Here is a 17,413-nt window from a genome sequence, read left to right on the forward strand (position 1 = left end):
ACCTCAAGTGATCCACCCGCCTTGGCCTCCTAAAGTGCCGGGATTACAAGCGTGAGGCACCATGCCCAGCCAAGGATTTGAACTCTCTATTCTTCACCACACTCTCCTGCCATTCAACACCAGCTACCAAGGAGCCCTCACCAAGTGTTAGAAACCAAGCCTCAACTACCACATCTAGTCCTCAGATAACCCTGTGGGGGTAGGTAGGTGCGACTATCCCATTTTTTCAGATGAGGAAACTGAAGATCAGTACTGAACCCAGTCTGATGGGCTTGGGTCCATCCTATGTGCACCTCCCCACCCCCAACCTCTGCCCTCTACAAACTGTAGAGTATGGTGCCCTTCCATGTGAGTCTGGGGCCTGGCCCATCTAAAGGTAAGGCTTGTTCCCCAGCGCCAGTGGAGGTGACTCAGGGAAGGGTGTCCCTCCATCCTAAGTGCATCTTGCTCCCCGCAAACCAGCTCCCCACCCACCTCTCACACTTGCCCCACTACATTTAGCCCGAGAGTCTGCGCCTGTGTTTATTTAGAGGTCGCAGTCACACATGAAACAATGCCCTCCCTGGGGTGTCATCTTGGCCTTGACAGTGAGCCCTGCAGGAGCTGGGTACCTGGAACTGCCCAGAGGGAGCGTCTTCCCCTCCATCTGAAGCCCGGAACTGTCCCCAAAGTGACCACTACCACACCACCATCTGTAGTCCAGAGTAATATTAGACTGCATATCAGCTCATTAGCTTCCTCCTTTTTGAGGGCGAGGAACCGGTATCAGCATAGCAGAGAAGGAGGCTTCCCTGGGTTCCCTGGGCCTGAGAAAGTCCCTGCACTCAGCCCACCTTGGGGGCTGAGAACTAAGGGACACTTGGGTGTCACCGATATTGGCTCCTCCTACAAGGTCTAGGCTGTCTGGGAGCTGGCCTCCTCCTTTTCCTCCCTGTTCCCTGCCACTGCTGTGCCCAACTTAACACCTCTACCGGCAGCCCGGGTGAAAGCCTAGCCAGGTGAGGTGTAAGCCAAGCTACATCCCAGAGTCAAGGCCCAGAGCTCACTCCTCAGGGAGGAGGGGAGGGACCTCAACTGGGAGTCTGGAAAACCCTTGGCCAAGGTGTTTTGCCTCTCTGGGCCTCAGTTTCCCTGTCTGTAAACAGAAAGTGAAGAGAAATATGGCATAACTCAAATGCTCTCCAATGATGCTCTGGGAAGTGGGCTATGACAGTGACGTCCTGTAGCAGGTCTCAGATCTTCCTGCAAAGTGACCCCTGGGTCTGATACATCGGCACTACAGAAAAGTCTCACCCGATGTTATCTGCAAGTGAGGACAGTGACAGCCATCTCGGGAAGTGTGCTGAGCATTCAACCAGGGGGTCTCAAACTGGTGGCCGATAGGCCAGTGCAACCACAAATGTTTTGAAATGCTTGACCCAAAATGTTTCTGTGTGTTTGGTTTTCAGGTGAATTCGTGCTGACATTTCAAAAATAAGAGGCCAGGCTGGGCACATAGGTTCACGCCTGTAGTTCCAGCACTTTGGGAGGTGGAGGCAGAGGGACTGCTTGAGGCCATGAATTCAAGACCCTCTCGGGCAACACAGTGAGACCCTGTCTCTACAAAAATAAATGAATAATTAGCTGGGTGTGGCGGTGCAGCCAAGTAATCCCAGAAACTCGGGAGGCTGAGGTGGGAAGATCACTCGAGCCTGGAAGATAGAGGCTGCAGTGAGCTATGATCATGCCACTGCACTCCAGCCTGGGCAACAGAGCAAGACCCCATCTCAAAAGTAATAAATAAATGAATAAATAAATAAGACGCCTCACATAAAATCCAGAATCTCTAAAGATCTGGCAGTACTTGGCTCCCGTTTCTATATGGCAGTGATCCCCTGGAGCTGTCCACTTTAGACAAGCTCTGGGGGCCCCAGCTGGCCGCAGTCCGCACAACTCACTACCATCGCACACGCTGCCTGCTTGGTTCTTGTGCTGGAAACTCACAGCGTCTGAGTTTTCAACTTTTCTATCCTCGTTAGTATCGACTACACCTGCAGGGATTTATTTTTAGACTTTATTCTGGGTGTTTCTGAGCACTTACTGTATACCAGATCTGCGTTCTTCTCTCTTACTTCCTCTCTCTCTGGCATACAGCTGGAATTTTAAGAAGCACTTACTTTGTGCCAGACTCTATTAATTGCCGGTTATGAGCACAGACCCAGGAGCCAGCCTGCCTGGGTGAGTGCCAGTCCCAATGTAACCCCTTTCTAGCTGTGTGACTTAAGCTCTCTGGGCCTCGGTTTCCTCCTCTGTAAAATGGGAATAATCCTGGTATCCACCTCACGGGGTGCAAGTGATGATTAGATAGGGTAATAAGTGCATAAATCACCTAAAATGAGATCTGGCCCATGGTCAGGCTACATATGATGTTAGCTGCCATTATTTTATTTATTTATTTGTTTATTTTGAGGCAGATCCTATCTCTGTCACCCAGTCTGGAGTGCATTGGTGCAACCTCTGCCTCCTGGGTTCAAGCCATTCTCCTGACTCAGCCTCCTGAGTAGCTGGAATTACAGGCATGCGCCACCATGCCCAGCTAATTTTTGTATTTTTAGTAGAGACAGGGTTTCACCATGTTGGCCAGGCTGGTCTTGAATTCCTGACCTCAAGCGATCCACCCTGCTCAGCCTCCCAAAATGTTGGGATTACAGGCTTGAGCCACGGCGCGCAGCCTATTTTTATGATTATTATCATTCCTAGGACCCGGACCCTGCCAACAACGCCGTCCCCACTTCTGCCAGGACAGAGTGCTCTAATGCCGGCAGCCTGGCTTCAGGTCCCAGCTCTGCTCTGACTCCTCCGAGTGACCCTGGACAAGCTCCGGCTCGTCCCCAGCCTCAGCCTCCCAGCCCAGCGCACCTGGTGCTCTGCCTGGGGGAAGCGCTCCTCCACGCGCCGGTGCAGCTGCTTGAAGGCGAGGCGCATGGCAGGCGGGCAGCGCCCCACCGAACCCATGATGGCGTCCACGATGGGCCCCAGGTAGCCCGTCAGCAGCCCCAGGCTGGTCTCCCTCATCTGCTCCTCCGAGGGTGTGCCTTTGAAAGAGATCCTCCTGGAGGGACCGGCGGAGGAGCTCAGCCTCGGGGCTCAGCATCTGCCTGCCCCAAACCCCCCACCGGCCCGCCGAGCTCAGAGAGGACCCATCTTTCCCACACCTCTGCAGCCTCCCTCCTGCCCCTTCCCACCAGGTTTCTTGCTGTTCCTCTAACAGGATGAGCTCATTCCCATCTCACAGCCTTTGCACTGGGCTCATCTGCCTCCCCAGAACGCTCTCCCATTAAATCTCCACAAGACTCCCTTTCTCACTGCCTGTCAGTCTTTGCTTAGATGTTCCCTTCCCTGTGAGGTTGCCCCTGTCCCCACCCTATGGAATATGGCAGGGAACCTGCCTCGTTTCCTTTCATTCCCTGGTCCCCTCCAATAACATTTTCCCAACCGGGCACAGTGGCTCATGCCTGTAACCCCAGCACCCTGGGAGGCCGAGGCGGCGGATCACTTGAGATCAGGAATTCAACACCAGCCTGGCTAACATGGTGAAACTTCATCTCCGCCAAAAAATATGAAACTTAGCCCAGCGTGGTGGTGCACGCCTGTAATCCCAGTTACTCAGGAGACTGAGGCAGGAGAATCACTTCAACCTGGGAGGTGGAGGTTGCAGTGAGCCAAGATTGCGCCACTGCATTTCAGCCTGTGTGACACAGCGAGACTCCCTCTCAAAAAAAAAACAAAAACAATAAACCTTCTTCCTCCAGTTGCTTATTATCTGTCTCCCCCCAGAATAGGGACTTGGGACTGTTTGTTCTCTGCTATATCCTCAGTGTTCAGCCCAGAGCCTGGCACTCAGTAATTGTTTTGTTTTGTGGATGACAGAACAGCACTTTTCCATCTGCAATTACCGTGTTCCTTCCTTTCCCCACAGATTGAGGGTCCGTCTTGCCCACACCCAGACTGAGAACTGGGGGTTCTCAGCCCCACTGTGTCCTGGACCCAATGTGCTGAGCCCTGGATTCATTGTCTCTGGCAGGGTCTCGTTTAATCCTAACAGCAACTTGATGGGGTAAGTGGCCTTACTGTTCCCATTTAACAGAGAAGAAAACCGAGGCTTAGAGAGGTTACTGGGGAGATGGCGCAGCTGATATTAGAACTCAGGACTGCCAGCTCCAGAGCCTGCCTGCCACTCTGCCCTGCCCAGGTCCCTTGATGCCCTTTCCCCATGGGTGCCCACTGAGTCCTGTGTGACCTCAGGCAGGTGACCTTCCCTCTCTGAGGCTCAGTTGCATCATCAGTAAGAGGGGGTCCTGACACCTGCCTCTAATGTAGTCAGAAGGTGTGGACAGCACAAGGAAAGACCCTCTCCTGTCTCTGCCACAGTCCCCAATGGATACCCCAGCAATCATTTTCCACAGCCCCAGGCTTCTGGGCCAGATAGGAGAAGGTTCTGGAGAGAAAGGAGGAGGAGCCCACGGAGGGGTGGAATGAGCTCCAGCCACTGCTGTGCTTCCTCGAAATCTCACTGAGCGCTCCACCATCTCCCTTGCAGGCAGGCCCACTCAGGGACCGCCAGCACCACTGTGGTAAAGATCACCAATGTCAGCGAATCACAGCACCACAGTAAGAAAGATCACTAATGTCGGGGACCGCCAGCACCACAGTAAGAAAGATCACTGGCCAGGCGCGGTGGCTCACACCTGTGGTCCCAGCACTTTGGGAGGCCTAGGCAGGTGGGTCACGAGGTCAAGAGATCGAGACCATCCTGGCCAACATGGTGAAACCCCATCTCCACTAAAAATACAAAAATTAACTGGGCGTGGTGGCACACGCCTGTAGTCCCAGCTACTCAGGAGGCTGAGGAGGGAGAATCTCTTGAACCAGGGAGGCAGAGGTTGCAGTGAGCCAAGATTGTGCCACTGGACTCCAGCCTGGCGATAGAGGGGGGCCTCAAAAAAAAAAAAAAAAAAAAATCATGAACGCTTGTGGAGCACATGCATGACTCAGTTAAGTCCCACAAACCATGGAGCAGAGGTCATGAGCCCACGCTTCAGGCCACAATATTCTCACAAGCTGGATAAGGGATATTTTAGAAGTAATATGCACATTAAGTGGAAGAACATTAGATCAATATTTTAGGTTTTTTAATCTTAAAAAATTTGATCATACCAGGCGCAGTGGTTCACACCTGTAATCCCAGCACTTTGGGAGACCGAGACAGGAGAATTGCTTGAGCCCAGGAGTTCGAGACCAGCCTGGGCAATGTGACAAAACCCCATCTCTGCTAAAAATGCAAAAACTTAGCTGGTCGTGGTGATGTGCACCTGTAGTCCTAGCTACTCAAGAGGCTGACGTGGGAGAATTACCTGAGCCGAGGAAGTTGAGGCTGCAGTGAGCCATGGTCACACCACTACACCTCAGCCTGGGTGACAGAGTAAAACCCTGTCTCAAACACACACACACACACACACACACACACACACACACACACACGAAAACAACTTAACAACTTTTGGCAATTTTGTCCACCAGTAGTGGCAGAGCCGGGATTACAAACCTAGGAAGCTTAGTATCAGAGTCCCAAACATAACCCTATACTACAGCCTGAGGACCTAAGGGCTCGTGTGTAAGGCTTTGAGCTCAGCCACTGAGCTCCTGAGTAGCCGTGCCCCCAGGGTGGGTGGCAGTCAGCATGAACCCAGTCCCCAGACAGGGCTCCGGGTAGCCAAGAGAGGCCATCAGAGGGTCAGGGCTTTGCTCACCGGGTGCGGCCCAGGTCCATCTTGGAGGGATCCAGCTCCATGTACTTCTTCTCCTCAAAGACACGGCTAATCACGGGCTTCAGGACCTCATGCAGATAGGGCATGCCCACGAGCTGGGGGCAGGGGGCACCACACAGGGCGGGGCTGAAGGCGAGGCCAGGGCATGCCCATGAGCTGGACACAGGGGGCACCATGCAGGGAGAGGTTCAGAGAGGCCAGGGCTGGGGTGGGGGGTGGGGGACACACCCAGGTGCAACCCAGGGCGAGGCCTGGCACCAGCCACCAGCACTGCAGCTCGGCCACCCAGTGCTGTGTGAAGCCAGCCGAGTGTGGGATCCAGGCAGGCACTGGGAAGGACTGACTCGAGGAAGCTGTGCCTGCCCCCCCAGGCCTTCACCTACTCACCTTCATAAACTGTTCCATCGACTTGGATGCCAGGGAGTTAGAACGGAAGAGGGTGTTGGGATCCACTGGGAGGGCAGGAGGAAGTGTTTGCTGGGATTTGGGGAGCTGCACCCAGCTCACCCCACTTACCCAAGGTGGCGGTCATGATTCTTCCAGCCCCAAGAATCAGGAAGACCCAAAACATCAACCCCATTCACAGTACAGAGGCCCAGAGTGGTTAAGTGAACTGCCTGAGGTCACACAGCTCACGAGTGGCAAAACCAGGGCCTGAGCAGGCAATTGGGCTCCCAGTTGTCTGGGGGTGCACATTACAGGGACCCACAGAACAAGAAGCCCTTTCCTTCTGCCTGATACCTCCCCATTCCTCCCCCAGGGACTCTCCTGCAGGCCCATCATTGGGGTGAGGGGGTGATGGCAGGGGGTTGTGCGGGCAACTCACTGGTCCGAGCCACCTCACGCCGGGTGAGATAGTCCAGAAAGCGTCCAGCCAGTCCCCGGCCAAGAAAGAGTTTCACCAGCTTGGTGGCAAGGTCCTGGCGGCAGTCCCCCAAGGTCAGCTCTTCCAGCAAAGCCAGGGGGCTAGCAGTGTCCTCCTAGGTGGGGACGCGAGGCAGAGGTGACCTCGGCCCCTGGGACCTCCAAAGCCAATGGGCCTAGATAGGGCTCCGTGAGGCAGGGGAGGCCAGGGTCTGGACCCCCAGCACCCCCTGGTAGCATTGCTTGCCTGCTGCACCCACCTCTGCTGGCCCCAGCACAGACTCCATGAGCAGCTCCACGAGAGGCTGGTAGCACTGGGAGGGCAGGACGCGGTCCTCGATCAGGCGCACCTTCAGGCGCAGGGCACCCAGGCTCCCCCTGTCCAGGATCAGATCATAAGAAAATGAAAGATCCGACTGGGTGCGGTGGCTCCTGCCTGTGATCCCAGCACTTTGGGAGGCTGAGGTGGGTGGATCACTGGAGGTCAGGAGTTTGTGACCAGCCTGACCAACATGGCGAAACCCCATCTCTACTGAAAATACAAAAAGTAGCCAGCGTGGTGGCACACACCTGTAGTCCCAGCTACTCAGGAGGCTGAGGCAGGAGAATCGCTTGAACCCTGGAGGCAGAGGTTTCAGTGAGCTGAGATCATACCACTGCACTCCAGCCTGGGCAACAGAGCAAGACTCTATCTCAAAACTAAAAAAGGAATGTACACAAACAATGTAAACAGCTGTGGCCGGAATGGGTAGATATGGCCGGGGTACACAAATTATGTACAGGATGTGTGGACAAGTGTAGATGAGTGTCAGCAGTGTGAACAAGCGTGGACGGGTGTGAACAGGTGTGGCCAGTACAAACAGGTGTGAACTGATCTTGATGGGCATAAACAAGACAGGACAAGCAGAGATGGTTTAACCAAGTGTGCTCAAGAATAAACAGTACGGACACATGTGGAAGGACCCAACGTTCTGAATGTACATCAAGTGTGAACCAACATGTAAGCACGTGAATAGGTGAATGGGTGTAAAGCGAACTCACGTGGACTTATGTAAACACCTTGAGAGACCGTCCGTAGACAGTTGTTAAACGGATGAATGCATGAATTAAGTGGCATAGTGATAGTGTGTGGGCTGGCATGGGCTCTTCCCACAAGCTGTGGATGCTGCCCAACGTGACTCCAGCCTGGCCCCCTCCCTCTGCACCCACATTTACCCAGAATCCTCCTCTGCTCTGGGAAAGGGCCGGAGGCGGAACCAGCCGCTGGGCGGCTTCTGCTGGAGGGTCTTCGGAGAGAACTCCACCTTTAGGGAGAGACACACAGACCCTCAGCCGGGCCCTGCCCTGCTCAGGTCTCACCCAGCCCTGGAAGAGCACACCGCCCACCCACAGAGGGGCAGAATGGCCTGCCAGGGCCCCCTCCTTCTCTCCAGCAAGTCTCAAATTATCAGCTCCTGCCAGGACACTGAGGGCATCCCAGGGACCCTTAATTTACAGTTGAGGAAACTGAGGCTCAGAGACGTGGAGTGATTTGCCCAAGGTCACACAGCTGCTAGAGATAGCATGTCTGGACTGAGTGTATTTTCAGCTCTGTTTAGGGACATAAACTTCATCTATCAAAAGGAATGAGGACAGCTCTGAAGACCCTCAACCCCCACCCTCTGTCTTTTAAAAGAACTTTAGAGAAATGGAATTCACATCCCGAACAATTCACCTTTTTAAAGTGTACTATTCAATGATCTTTAGTATATTCAAAGAGTTGCCGCAATTACTTGTGCCACTGATTCCAGAACATTGTCTACAAGCCCTAAAAAAGCCTGTACTCATGACCGGTCACTTCCTGCCCCCCAGCCCTGGTAACCACTAAACAGCTTTCTGTGTCCATAGATTTGCCTATTCCAGACATTTCGTATAAACGGAATCATACGTGTTTTTTTTGGGGGGTGGGAGATTGGCTTTTTCTGCTTAGCATAATGGTTCATCCATGTTGTAGCATGTGCCTGTACAGTAAGTCCTGACTCACAACATGTAAGGAAATCAAATATACCATGGCTAATTACTATAAGCAAGAATTAAGGCCAGGTGGGTGGCTCATGCCTGTAATCCCAGCACTTTGGGAGGCTGAGGTGGGCAGATCACTTCAGGTCAGGAGTTCGAGGCCAGCCTGACCAACATGGTAAAACCCTGTCTCTACTAAAAATTTAAAAATTAGCCAGATATGCTGGTGTGCACTGAAATCCCAGCTGCTTGGGAGGCTGAGGCAAAATAATTGCTTGAACCCGGGAGGTGGAGGTTGCAGCGAGCTGAGTTCATGCCACTGCACTCCGGCCTGGGCAACAGAGCAAGATTCCTTCTCAAAAAATAAAAATAAATTAAAAATTAAAAGATAAGAGTTAAGTTCCTCCAGCATACAGTATGTCATTTTGATTGAGGATATGGTTTCCAAGAACCTGTGGATGACATTAAGTGAGGACTTACTGTACCACATTCCTTTTTATGGCTGAATAATATTCCATTGTATCGAGAGACCACATTTTGTTTATGTATGGTGAACACTTGAGTTTTCTCCATTTTGGGTTGTTATGGCTCATGCTGAACAGTAATGTCAGAGTTTTGTGTGTGAACATAGGTTTTCATTTCTTTGGGGTATATACCTAAGAGAGGAATTACTAGGTCATAGAGTAACTCTATCTTTAACTATTTGAGAAACTACCAGGCTGTTTCCAAAGATGGAAAAACCAAGAGAAAAACCCTGAGCCTAGGACTTCCAGGAGTAGGAGTTAGGGGCGTAGGTCTGTAGTGAAAGAGATCCGAACTCAAATCCTGGCTCTGCTCTTTCTTAGCCGTACGACCTTGAAAAAGACATTTAGCCTCTCTGAGCCTCAGTGTTCCCATCTGTAAAATGGGGATAGCAACAGGCCCAGCCTCAAAGGGTGGCCATGAAGTTTAAGCAGCGAGGCTCTGTGGGAGAGACACTCAGCACAGGGCCAGCACACAGTCATCTGTCATGCTCTCATCCCAGAATAAGAATCTGGACCCGCCCTGTGATATTAGGTAGGTTCCTGTACCTTTAACAGCCTCAGTTTTCTCACCTGTACAATAGAGCAATGGAAATGCATCACCCAGGCCTAACCAGGAGAACCTGATGAGCCAGCTGCACATCCACCCTTCTGGGAGCCAGTACTCAGCCCGTCTCATCTTCCCCCTTGGAGGCACTGAGGAGCCATGGAGGGTGTTGCAGGGAGTGAGGCTCACCATGCCCAAAAAGTCGTTCTTGCCCACCATGTCCCAGTCCCAGAGCTCCACCCGAAGTGGGGACGGGGCACCTGGCATCTCCCGCAGCTCCAGCACTTCATCCCAGTGCGGGAAGCGAGTTTTCTTGATGGTCTGAGGACGAGGGAAGTGGTCTGTGAGTGGGAGAGCTGATGGGGACCCCCACCCCACCACCAGATGCCCCACTCCTTCCCGGTTTCATTCCCCACCACTCACTGAGGTCTCCAAGCTCTGGCTGCCCCAAAACACACGTGCGAATGGGTCAGATGTGCCAGAGATGTCTCTGGGAGCCAGGTCCCTGGGAACAGATGGGGAAAGGAGTGAGGGAACACGGCACCCAAGGTGGGCCTTGGAAAGGCTGATCCGAGCAGATCATTCCAATGTTGCTGGTTTCCAGGGCAACAAACTATTCCACTGTAAGGGTCCAGCTAGGGACACCCCTCACCTTACCCATCAGGACCCACCGTCTTCCTGTCATCTCCCTGTGGGGAGGCACTCGTATGTCCCTATTTTCCAGATGAGGAAACGAGGCACCAAGAAGTGCTGTCCTGCATCACAAAGCCCAGCAAGTGCAGTGGGGGTGGTGGGGAGAGCCTTAGAGTCCCTGGAGGCCCCAGATGGGAAACTTGATGCATAGGTTCAAAGCCTGGCTCTGCACTCATTGGCTAGGGGACACTAGGAAAAGTCACTTCCCCTCTCTAAGCCTTCATTTCCTCACCTGAAAAATGGGAGTAATAACAGACCAACCTCATAGAGCCGAGGATGAGGTGGGATGATGTGTGTGAAGGGCCTAGCACAGCACCTGGCAGGTGGTGGCTGCTCAGTCCATTTATTCATTCAACAAACACCCATGCCCACACCTTGTCTAGGACCCAAGAGAAGGCACGAGGCAGGGACTCCTTGCCGTTGGTTGCCATGACAACCCAAAAGTCTTACTCCAGGCAGCTTCCCCATCCCTCCTTCTTGTGGTTTCCCAAACCCAGGAACACACCACCACCCCACCCCCACACCGGGGGCTGCTTCCATCTTCCTCCTGCTCCCTTCCCACTCCCGCTCAGCATCCAAAGCCTTCTTCGGTTTCCTAGGAGCTGGCCCGGTTGCTAAGCGACAGCAATCAGTCCCTCTCATGCCTGCAAGGATCCTGCACAGCCCTGTGGCTGGGGAAGGGACCATGGGCACAAGAAAGACAAGGAGCCCCTGCCCCCTGCTGAGCCCTTCAGCCTGTCCCCTTTCCCCCTGGATCTCCCTCAACCAGACTCTAGGGAGCCCCAGCTGGGGCCAAGGCTGGAAGCAAAAGTCTGGAGGTGGTGGGAGAGGCCCAGAGAGGGCAAAGAAGGGCTTTATGGTCACACAGCAAGCTAGAAATAGGAGGCCCTTCCCAATCTGGGCATGGATTTGCCTAAAAGTGAGAGCTGGGGTGGTGAAAAAGAGGCAGCCAGACAGGATGAGAGAGAGAGGGGGGAAGGGTGGGGGCATTGGGGGAGCAAGATGACGGAGAGCTGAGGAAGGGAGAAGGGGATGGCCATGATGAGTTGGTAGGAGGGAGGATGGGCGTCCCATGAGCTGCTGCCCCTGGAGGGCCACCTGTGATTTTTCCTGGTCTTGCATCCATCTTCCGTCAGATTTTTCTTTGGGACAGGACCTGTCTTCCTCACTACCCCTCTCTCACATGACTTAGTGGGGGCCAATCCCTCCCTCCGCCCCAGGAATGGGCTTGTGACTCAGGCCTGACCCATTATTCAATGTAATTGGTTCAGAGATAGGCATGTGCCCCAGCCTGAGCCGGTCAAAATTAATCCCAGGACAGTGGTTGGAAATGGAAGTGTTTTTTTGTTGTTGTTGGAGTGGCTACGCTGGCAGGGGGCCAGCCTGGAGCTGCTAGGGCCATCTCTCACCTGGGGAGAGGCTGCCTAGGAACAAAGCTAACACAGAGATCAGCAGAGCTAAAAGACAGATTCCTAATGGCATCATTTGAGCACCTGGATCCAGCCATGCCTGAAGCTATAGGTCAGTCATATGAGCCAATAAAGTACTTTTTTGCTTAAGCCAGTATGAATTGGGTATTTGTTAGTTACAATTTGATGACTACACCTGCACACTCACCTGTCACCTGTCATCCTGAGTGTCTGGTCTGTTGCTGCTAGTCCCTGGGGACTCAACAGGATTTTGCCCCAGGAACTTACAACCCAATGAGCTTGGACTATTTGTCCATACATGGAACTTGACCGTCAACCCAGAAGTGCCCCAGGGGTGAGGAGGTCCCAAAGGCAAGGCAGCAGGGGAGACCCAAGGGACTCCTGCTCATTCTCAGACTACCCTCCACACCACCTCCACCTTGAGCATACCTGGCCTGAAGCACATGGCAGCGAAGGCATCGGCCCCGCCCATCCTCCAGCATCTGTACTGACAGGCAAACCTCACCCTGCACTTCTGCTTCTGGGTCCACTCGGCTCAGGTTGATCCAGCTGTCAATCCCTGGAGGTCACAGGCACCAGCATATATGAAGTGTCTGCCATGTACTGGACATTGCGTTAACTTAAAAATTCAATTAGCATTATTTTCATTATTATTATTATTATTATTTGAGACAGGGTCTGGTTCTGTTGCCCAGGACAGAGTGCAGTGGCACGATCTTGGCTCACTGTAACCTCTGCCTCCTGGGCTCAAGCGATTCTCCTGCCTCAGCCTCCTGACTAACTGGGACTTCAGGTATGCAGCACCACCATGCCTGGATAATTTTTGTATTGTTTTGTTTCACTGTGTTGCCCAGGCTGATCTCGAACTCCTGAGATCAAGCGATCCACCCACCTTGGCCTCCCGAAGTGCTGAGATTACAGGCATGAACCACTACGCCCTGCCTCAATTAAAATTAAAAATGTGTTAAGACCCTGGCTTCTGATACAGGTGCTGCAATTATCCCCATTTTCAGATGAGGAAAATGAGGCACAGGGAGGAAGAGCTTTGTCCACGGTCCCACAGCTAGCAAACGGCAGAGCTAGAATTTGAACGCAGGCAGTGTCGTTAGTCCTAGGGCCAATGCTAGGAGCCACGTGCTGTCACACACTTCACCCTGGTATAAAAAGAACTCTATCATGTCATCCCAACCTACTCTCCCCTCAAAAAAAAAAAAAAAAAAAAAAAATCTTGGGCATTTCTCCCTATTTCGCTCATCACTTTGAAAGTTCCAGTGACCTCTGGCTTTCCATCACCAGGCTGGGGTGCAGTGGTGTGGCACAATGTCGGCTCACTGCAGCTTCAGTCTCCCAAGCGCAGGCAATCTTCCTGCCTCAGCCTCCCCAGTAACTGGAACTACAGATGTGTACCACCACAGCCAGCTAATTTTTTGTGGTTTTTGTAGAGATGAGGTTTTGCCATGTTGCCCAGGCTGGTCTCGAACTCCTGAATTCAAGCCATCTGCCTGCCTCGGCCTCCCAAAGCTCTGGGATTACAGGCGGGAGCCACCATGCCCAGCCTTTTCTGCCTAATACAATTCTAAGGACTGTGTCTTTGATGCACTGCAGTTTCATCGCAATGCATCTAGATACAGATTTTTTAAATCTTGCTTAAAATTTAAAATTGTGCTTCTCCTATTTATGGAATCATATCCCTCCTTTAGTTCTGTAAAACTCTAGATTGATTTTTAAAAATTATTTCCTCTTCCCAATTTTTGTTATGACTTTTGCCTGTCTCTAATTTTTAAAATTCTATCCTTCTGAAACTCTAGTTAAATAAATGTTAAACCTCCGCAGTTATTTTCCTTGTCTCTGGACTTTTATTTTTTTTCCTTCTTTTCCTCTAAGATGAATTCTGAAAATTTTCTCTAGACCTTTCTTCCAGTTCACTAAATCTCCCTTTAACTGTGAATAATCTGATGTTTCACTCAGCCCTTTAAATTTTTTATTTCAACAATTATACTTACCTCTAAAAATGTTATTTGGTTCTTTTTAAAAATCTGCCTGCATAATTACTTGTAATTTATTGCCATGGTTGCCGGCCTTTCTTGTGATTACATATTTTATTTCTTTAAATCTGATTCTTTTTTAAAAATCCTGTATATTATAATTACAGAATCTAAAGTCTTTTTGGGTCTAAATCAGATGATTATTGTTTCTGCTGACTATTGACTATGGTGTCTCATTTCCTTGTGTGTTTGCTGATCTCTGATTGTGAAATCACGTTTGTTTGATCTTACTCTGTGGGAAAGCTAAGTGAAGATGCTTATCCCTGGAGAGGAGCGGTAGTTGGTTATTCTGGGACCCCTCGAGGGTCTCTGCCTAATGGAGAATCCTCATATCTTGTAACATCCACCTTCCCCCAGTCCAAGTTTTAGTCTTTGTTGACCGTAGAATTGATATTGATGTTTGCTTTCAGGGAAATCCTTCATGATCTCCTTGCTTTTTGTTTATCATTCCCTGTTAGGTTTTAGCTAATGGTGTTTGCTTTTGTTTTCATTTTTGTTTGAGAAGGAGTCTCGCTCCATTCTCTTAATCTTAGAGCTGGGAAGGTCTTTTTAGGTCTAATAGAAAATTCAGAACCAAAAGAAAAATATGAGATTGAAAATAGAAAAAGAAATTGTATACATGAAAAAATTATAGGCAAAGTCAAAACATAAGAGACAAATGGAGAAAAAATATTGCAGCTAATATGACAAAGAATTAACTCCCCCAATATGTAAAGAGCTCCTACAAATCAATAAGAAAAGGCAAACAACCTAGTGTGGGGCGAAATTCATGTATAATATGAATAGACAATAAATGGAAGAGGAAATAAAGTGATTCTTCAAAACTGTATATAAAAAAGGTTTTCAATCTCACTCATGGAGAGGTGCAAAGTAAACCTACGCTGAGGTAACATTTCGCCTGTCAGATACATGATCAAAAGTTTTGAGAGCTGTTTGCGAGAGACTGTGGGGTGAGTAAATTGTTACCTCCTCCATGGAGGGTGATTTAGCAGCAACTATCAAGTATACGAATGTATGTACTCTTCAGTTCACCTCTAGGAATTTATCTGACTGATGGCTAGAACTTACATATGTGCGAAATTATATTTGTACAGGCCAGTTATTGTAGCATTCCTTGAGCCAGGGAAAGACTGTGAACTCCCCAGATGCCATCAATAGGGAACTAGCTAAATAAACAGTGGTATAGCCACACAATGGAGCACCATGAAGCCATAGCAAACGAAGAATGCAGAAACTCTGAAAGCACTGTTATAGAAAGATCTTAGAGATACTTGGTGAAGTAAAAAGGCAAGATACAGGCCAGGCGTGGTGGCTCATGCCTGTAATCCCAGCACTTTGAGAGGCTGAGGCAGGTGGATCACCTGAGGTCAGGAATTCGAGACCAGTCCCGCCAAGGTGGTGAAACCCTGTCTCTACTGAAAATACAAAAATTAGCCAGGTGTGGTGGCAGGTGCCTTTTATCCCAGTTACTCAGGAGGCTGAGGCAGGAGAATTGCTTGAGCCCAGGAGGCAAAGGTTGCAGTGAGCTGAGATTGTGCCATTGCACTCCAGCCTGGGCGACAGAGCAAGACTCCATCTCAAAAATAAATTAATCAATTAAAATTTTTTAAAAGGCAAGACACAGAGCAGAGTGTAAAAGTCTGCAATTTGTATAAGCACAGAAAAAACAGTGCAGTATTAAGAGCACAGACTCAGCTGAGTGCAATGGCCCACACCTGTTACCATAGCACTTTGGGAGGCTGAGGCAGGTGAATCACTTGAGACCATTCAAGACCGGCCTGGTTGCACATGGTGAAACCCTGCCTCTACAAAAAATACAAAAATTAGCCAGGTGTGGTACTGCACTGTAGTCCCAGCTGCTTGGGAGGCTGAGGCTGCAGTGAGCTGAGATTGCCCCACTGTGTCACAGCCTGGATGACAGAATGAGACCCTGTCTCTCACACACACACACAAGCCCAGACTCTGGAACCAGACAACTTTGGTTCAAATCCTGGCTGCCTCACTTAATAATGTGATCTTGAGCAAGTCATTTAACCCTCTGTGCCTCAGTTTTTTCACCTGTAAAGTGGGCATTAATAATTAAAGCACCTACCTCTCAGGTTTATGATGAACCTACCTCATGGGGTTATGATGGTAACTGAGACTATACATGTAAAGAACTTAGTGGTCAGCATATTTATATATATATTTATTATACATAAATATGTTTATATTTATAATACACAAATATACATGGTTATATTTATACATACGGTATACAAGTGTTTGCTGCTATTACTGTTTTTAAATAATTTGTAGTGGTGATAGAGTCTCCCTATGTTATCTAGGCTGCTCTTGGACTTCTGGGCTCAAGCGATCCTCCTGCCTCTGCCTCTACCTCCCAAGGTGCTGGGATTACAGGGGAGAGCCACCACGCCCAGCCTGCCGCTACCACTGTTACTTGCTTATATATGTTTAAAATATTTCTAGAAGGACATACAAGAAGCTGACAATGTCAGGAAGGGAGCAGAGTAGCCGGGGTGCTTATTGTAAAATCTGAATATTGAACTAGGCAAACAAATTAACTGCTCAAAAAGTAAAGACTAGGCTGGGCACGGTGGCTCACATCTGTACTCCCAACACTTTGGGAGGCCAAGGTGGGAGGATTGCTTGAGCCTAGGAGTTCGAGACCAGCTTGGACAACATAGCAAGACTCCGTCTCTACAAGATATTTCTGAAAAATTTAGCTGGGTGTGGTGGCATGCACCTGTAATCCCAGCTAGGCAGGAGGCTGAGATGGGAGGATCACTTGAGCCAGAAGTTCAGGATTGCAGTGAGCTATGGTAACACCACCGTACTCCAGCCTGGGGGACAGAGCAAGACCTCATCTCTAACAACAATTAAAAACAAACAAAATTTAAAGACAAAAGCAACAAGAGAAATAAGTTTCCACTGAAGGCTCTGTGCTTCCTGGTGCCATGTGCTATGCCCCCGCAAATGCCCAGCCTGAGCATGGCCCCCTCCTCCCTCTGCCCCTGCCGCTCGCCCACCTCGGGGGTCAGCTGTAATGGCCTCCTTGCTCAGCAAGATCTTGCCGATGACGTCGTCATGCCTGCAGGAGGGTGGGCACATGAGGGTCTCAGTCAGGGACTCCCTTGCCCCAACCAGAGAGAAGCTGGCGCAGGCGTCAAGGTCTGGGTGAGAGGGCACGCCCTTGTGGGGTGTGGACCCACATACTCTCTCCCCTCAGGTGCCCAGGCTTGGGTCCCCAACCCACGCATCCCACTTTCCCCAGCCACACACCCAACGGTGTCCTCGTCCAGCACATAGAAGGCCAGCTGGTGGAAATCGAGAGGCAGGTGCACGGTGTACTCCTCCCCCCAGAAGGGGCCCAGGCTCTTCCAGACAGTCGCTGTCCTGTGGAAGGAGGTGCAGGGGGCTGGGGGTCCTCGGACCACACAGGAGGCAGACACCTGGAGACCCAGACACACACACACACACACACACACACACACACACACACACACAC

The 17,413-nt window shown here is 50.7% G+C and overlaps 1 protein-coding gene across 2 annotated transcripts in view; it reads right to left on the reverse strand.

The window, feature by feature from the left end:
- Nucleotides 1–17,413, reverse strand: part of RASAL1 (RAS protein activator like 1) — a 34,567-nt gene that overhangs the window by 9,650 nt on the left and 7,504 nt on the right. For both annotated transcript variants that reach the window (XM_017543142.2, XM_017543148.2), the window contains 11 exons: nucleotides 17,188–17,301; nucleotides 16,935–16,996; nucleotides 12,290–12,419; nucleotides 10,161–10,242; nucleotides 9,927–10,058; nucleotides 7,887–7,975; nucleotides 6,932–7,049; nucleotides 6,634–6,787; nucleotides 6,195–6,259; nucleotides 5,790–5,902; nucleotides 2,899–3,091 (listed from right to left, as the gene is read on the reverse strand). In XM_017543142.2, the coding sequence (XP_017398631.1) occupies nucleotides 2,899–3,091; nucleotides 5,790–5,902; nucleotides 6,195–6,259; nucleotides 6,634–6,787; nucleotides 6,932–7,049; nucleotides 7,887–7,975; nucleotides 9,927–10,058; nucleotides 10,161–10,242; nucleotides 12,290–12,419; nucleotides 16,935–16,996; nucleotides 17,188–17,301 (1,252 nt within the window). The remainder of the gene's footprint in view (nucleotides 1–2,898; nucleotides 3,092–5,789; nucleotides 5,903–6,194; nucleotides 6,260–6,633; nucleotides 6,788–6,931; nucleotides 7,050–7,886; nucleotides 7,976–9,926; nucleotides 10,059–10,160; nucleotides 10,243–12,289; nucleotides 12,420–16,934; nucleotides 16,997–17,187; nucleotides 17,302–17,413) is intronic.

The sequence above is a fragment of the Cebus imitator genome, unplaced genomic scaffold, assembly GCF_001604975.1.
Source record: "Cebus imitator isolate Cc_AM_T3 unplaced genomic scaffold, Cebus_imitator-1.0 Scaffold8, whole genome shotgun sequence".
Lineage (NCBI taxonomy): Eukaryota > Metazoa > Chordata > Mammalia > Primates > Cebidae > Cebus > Cebus imitator.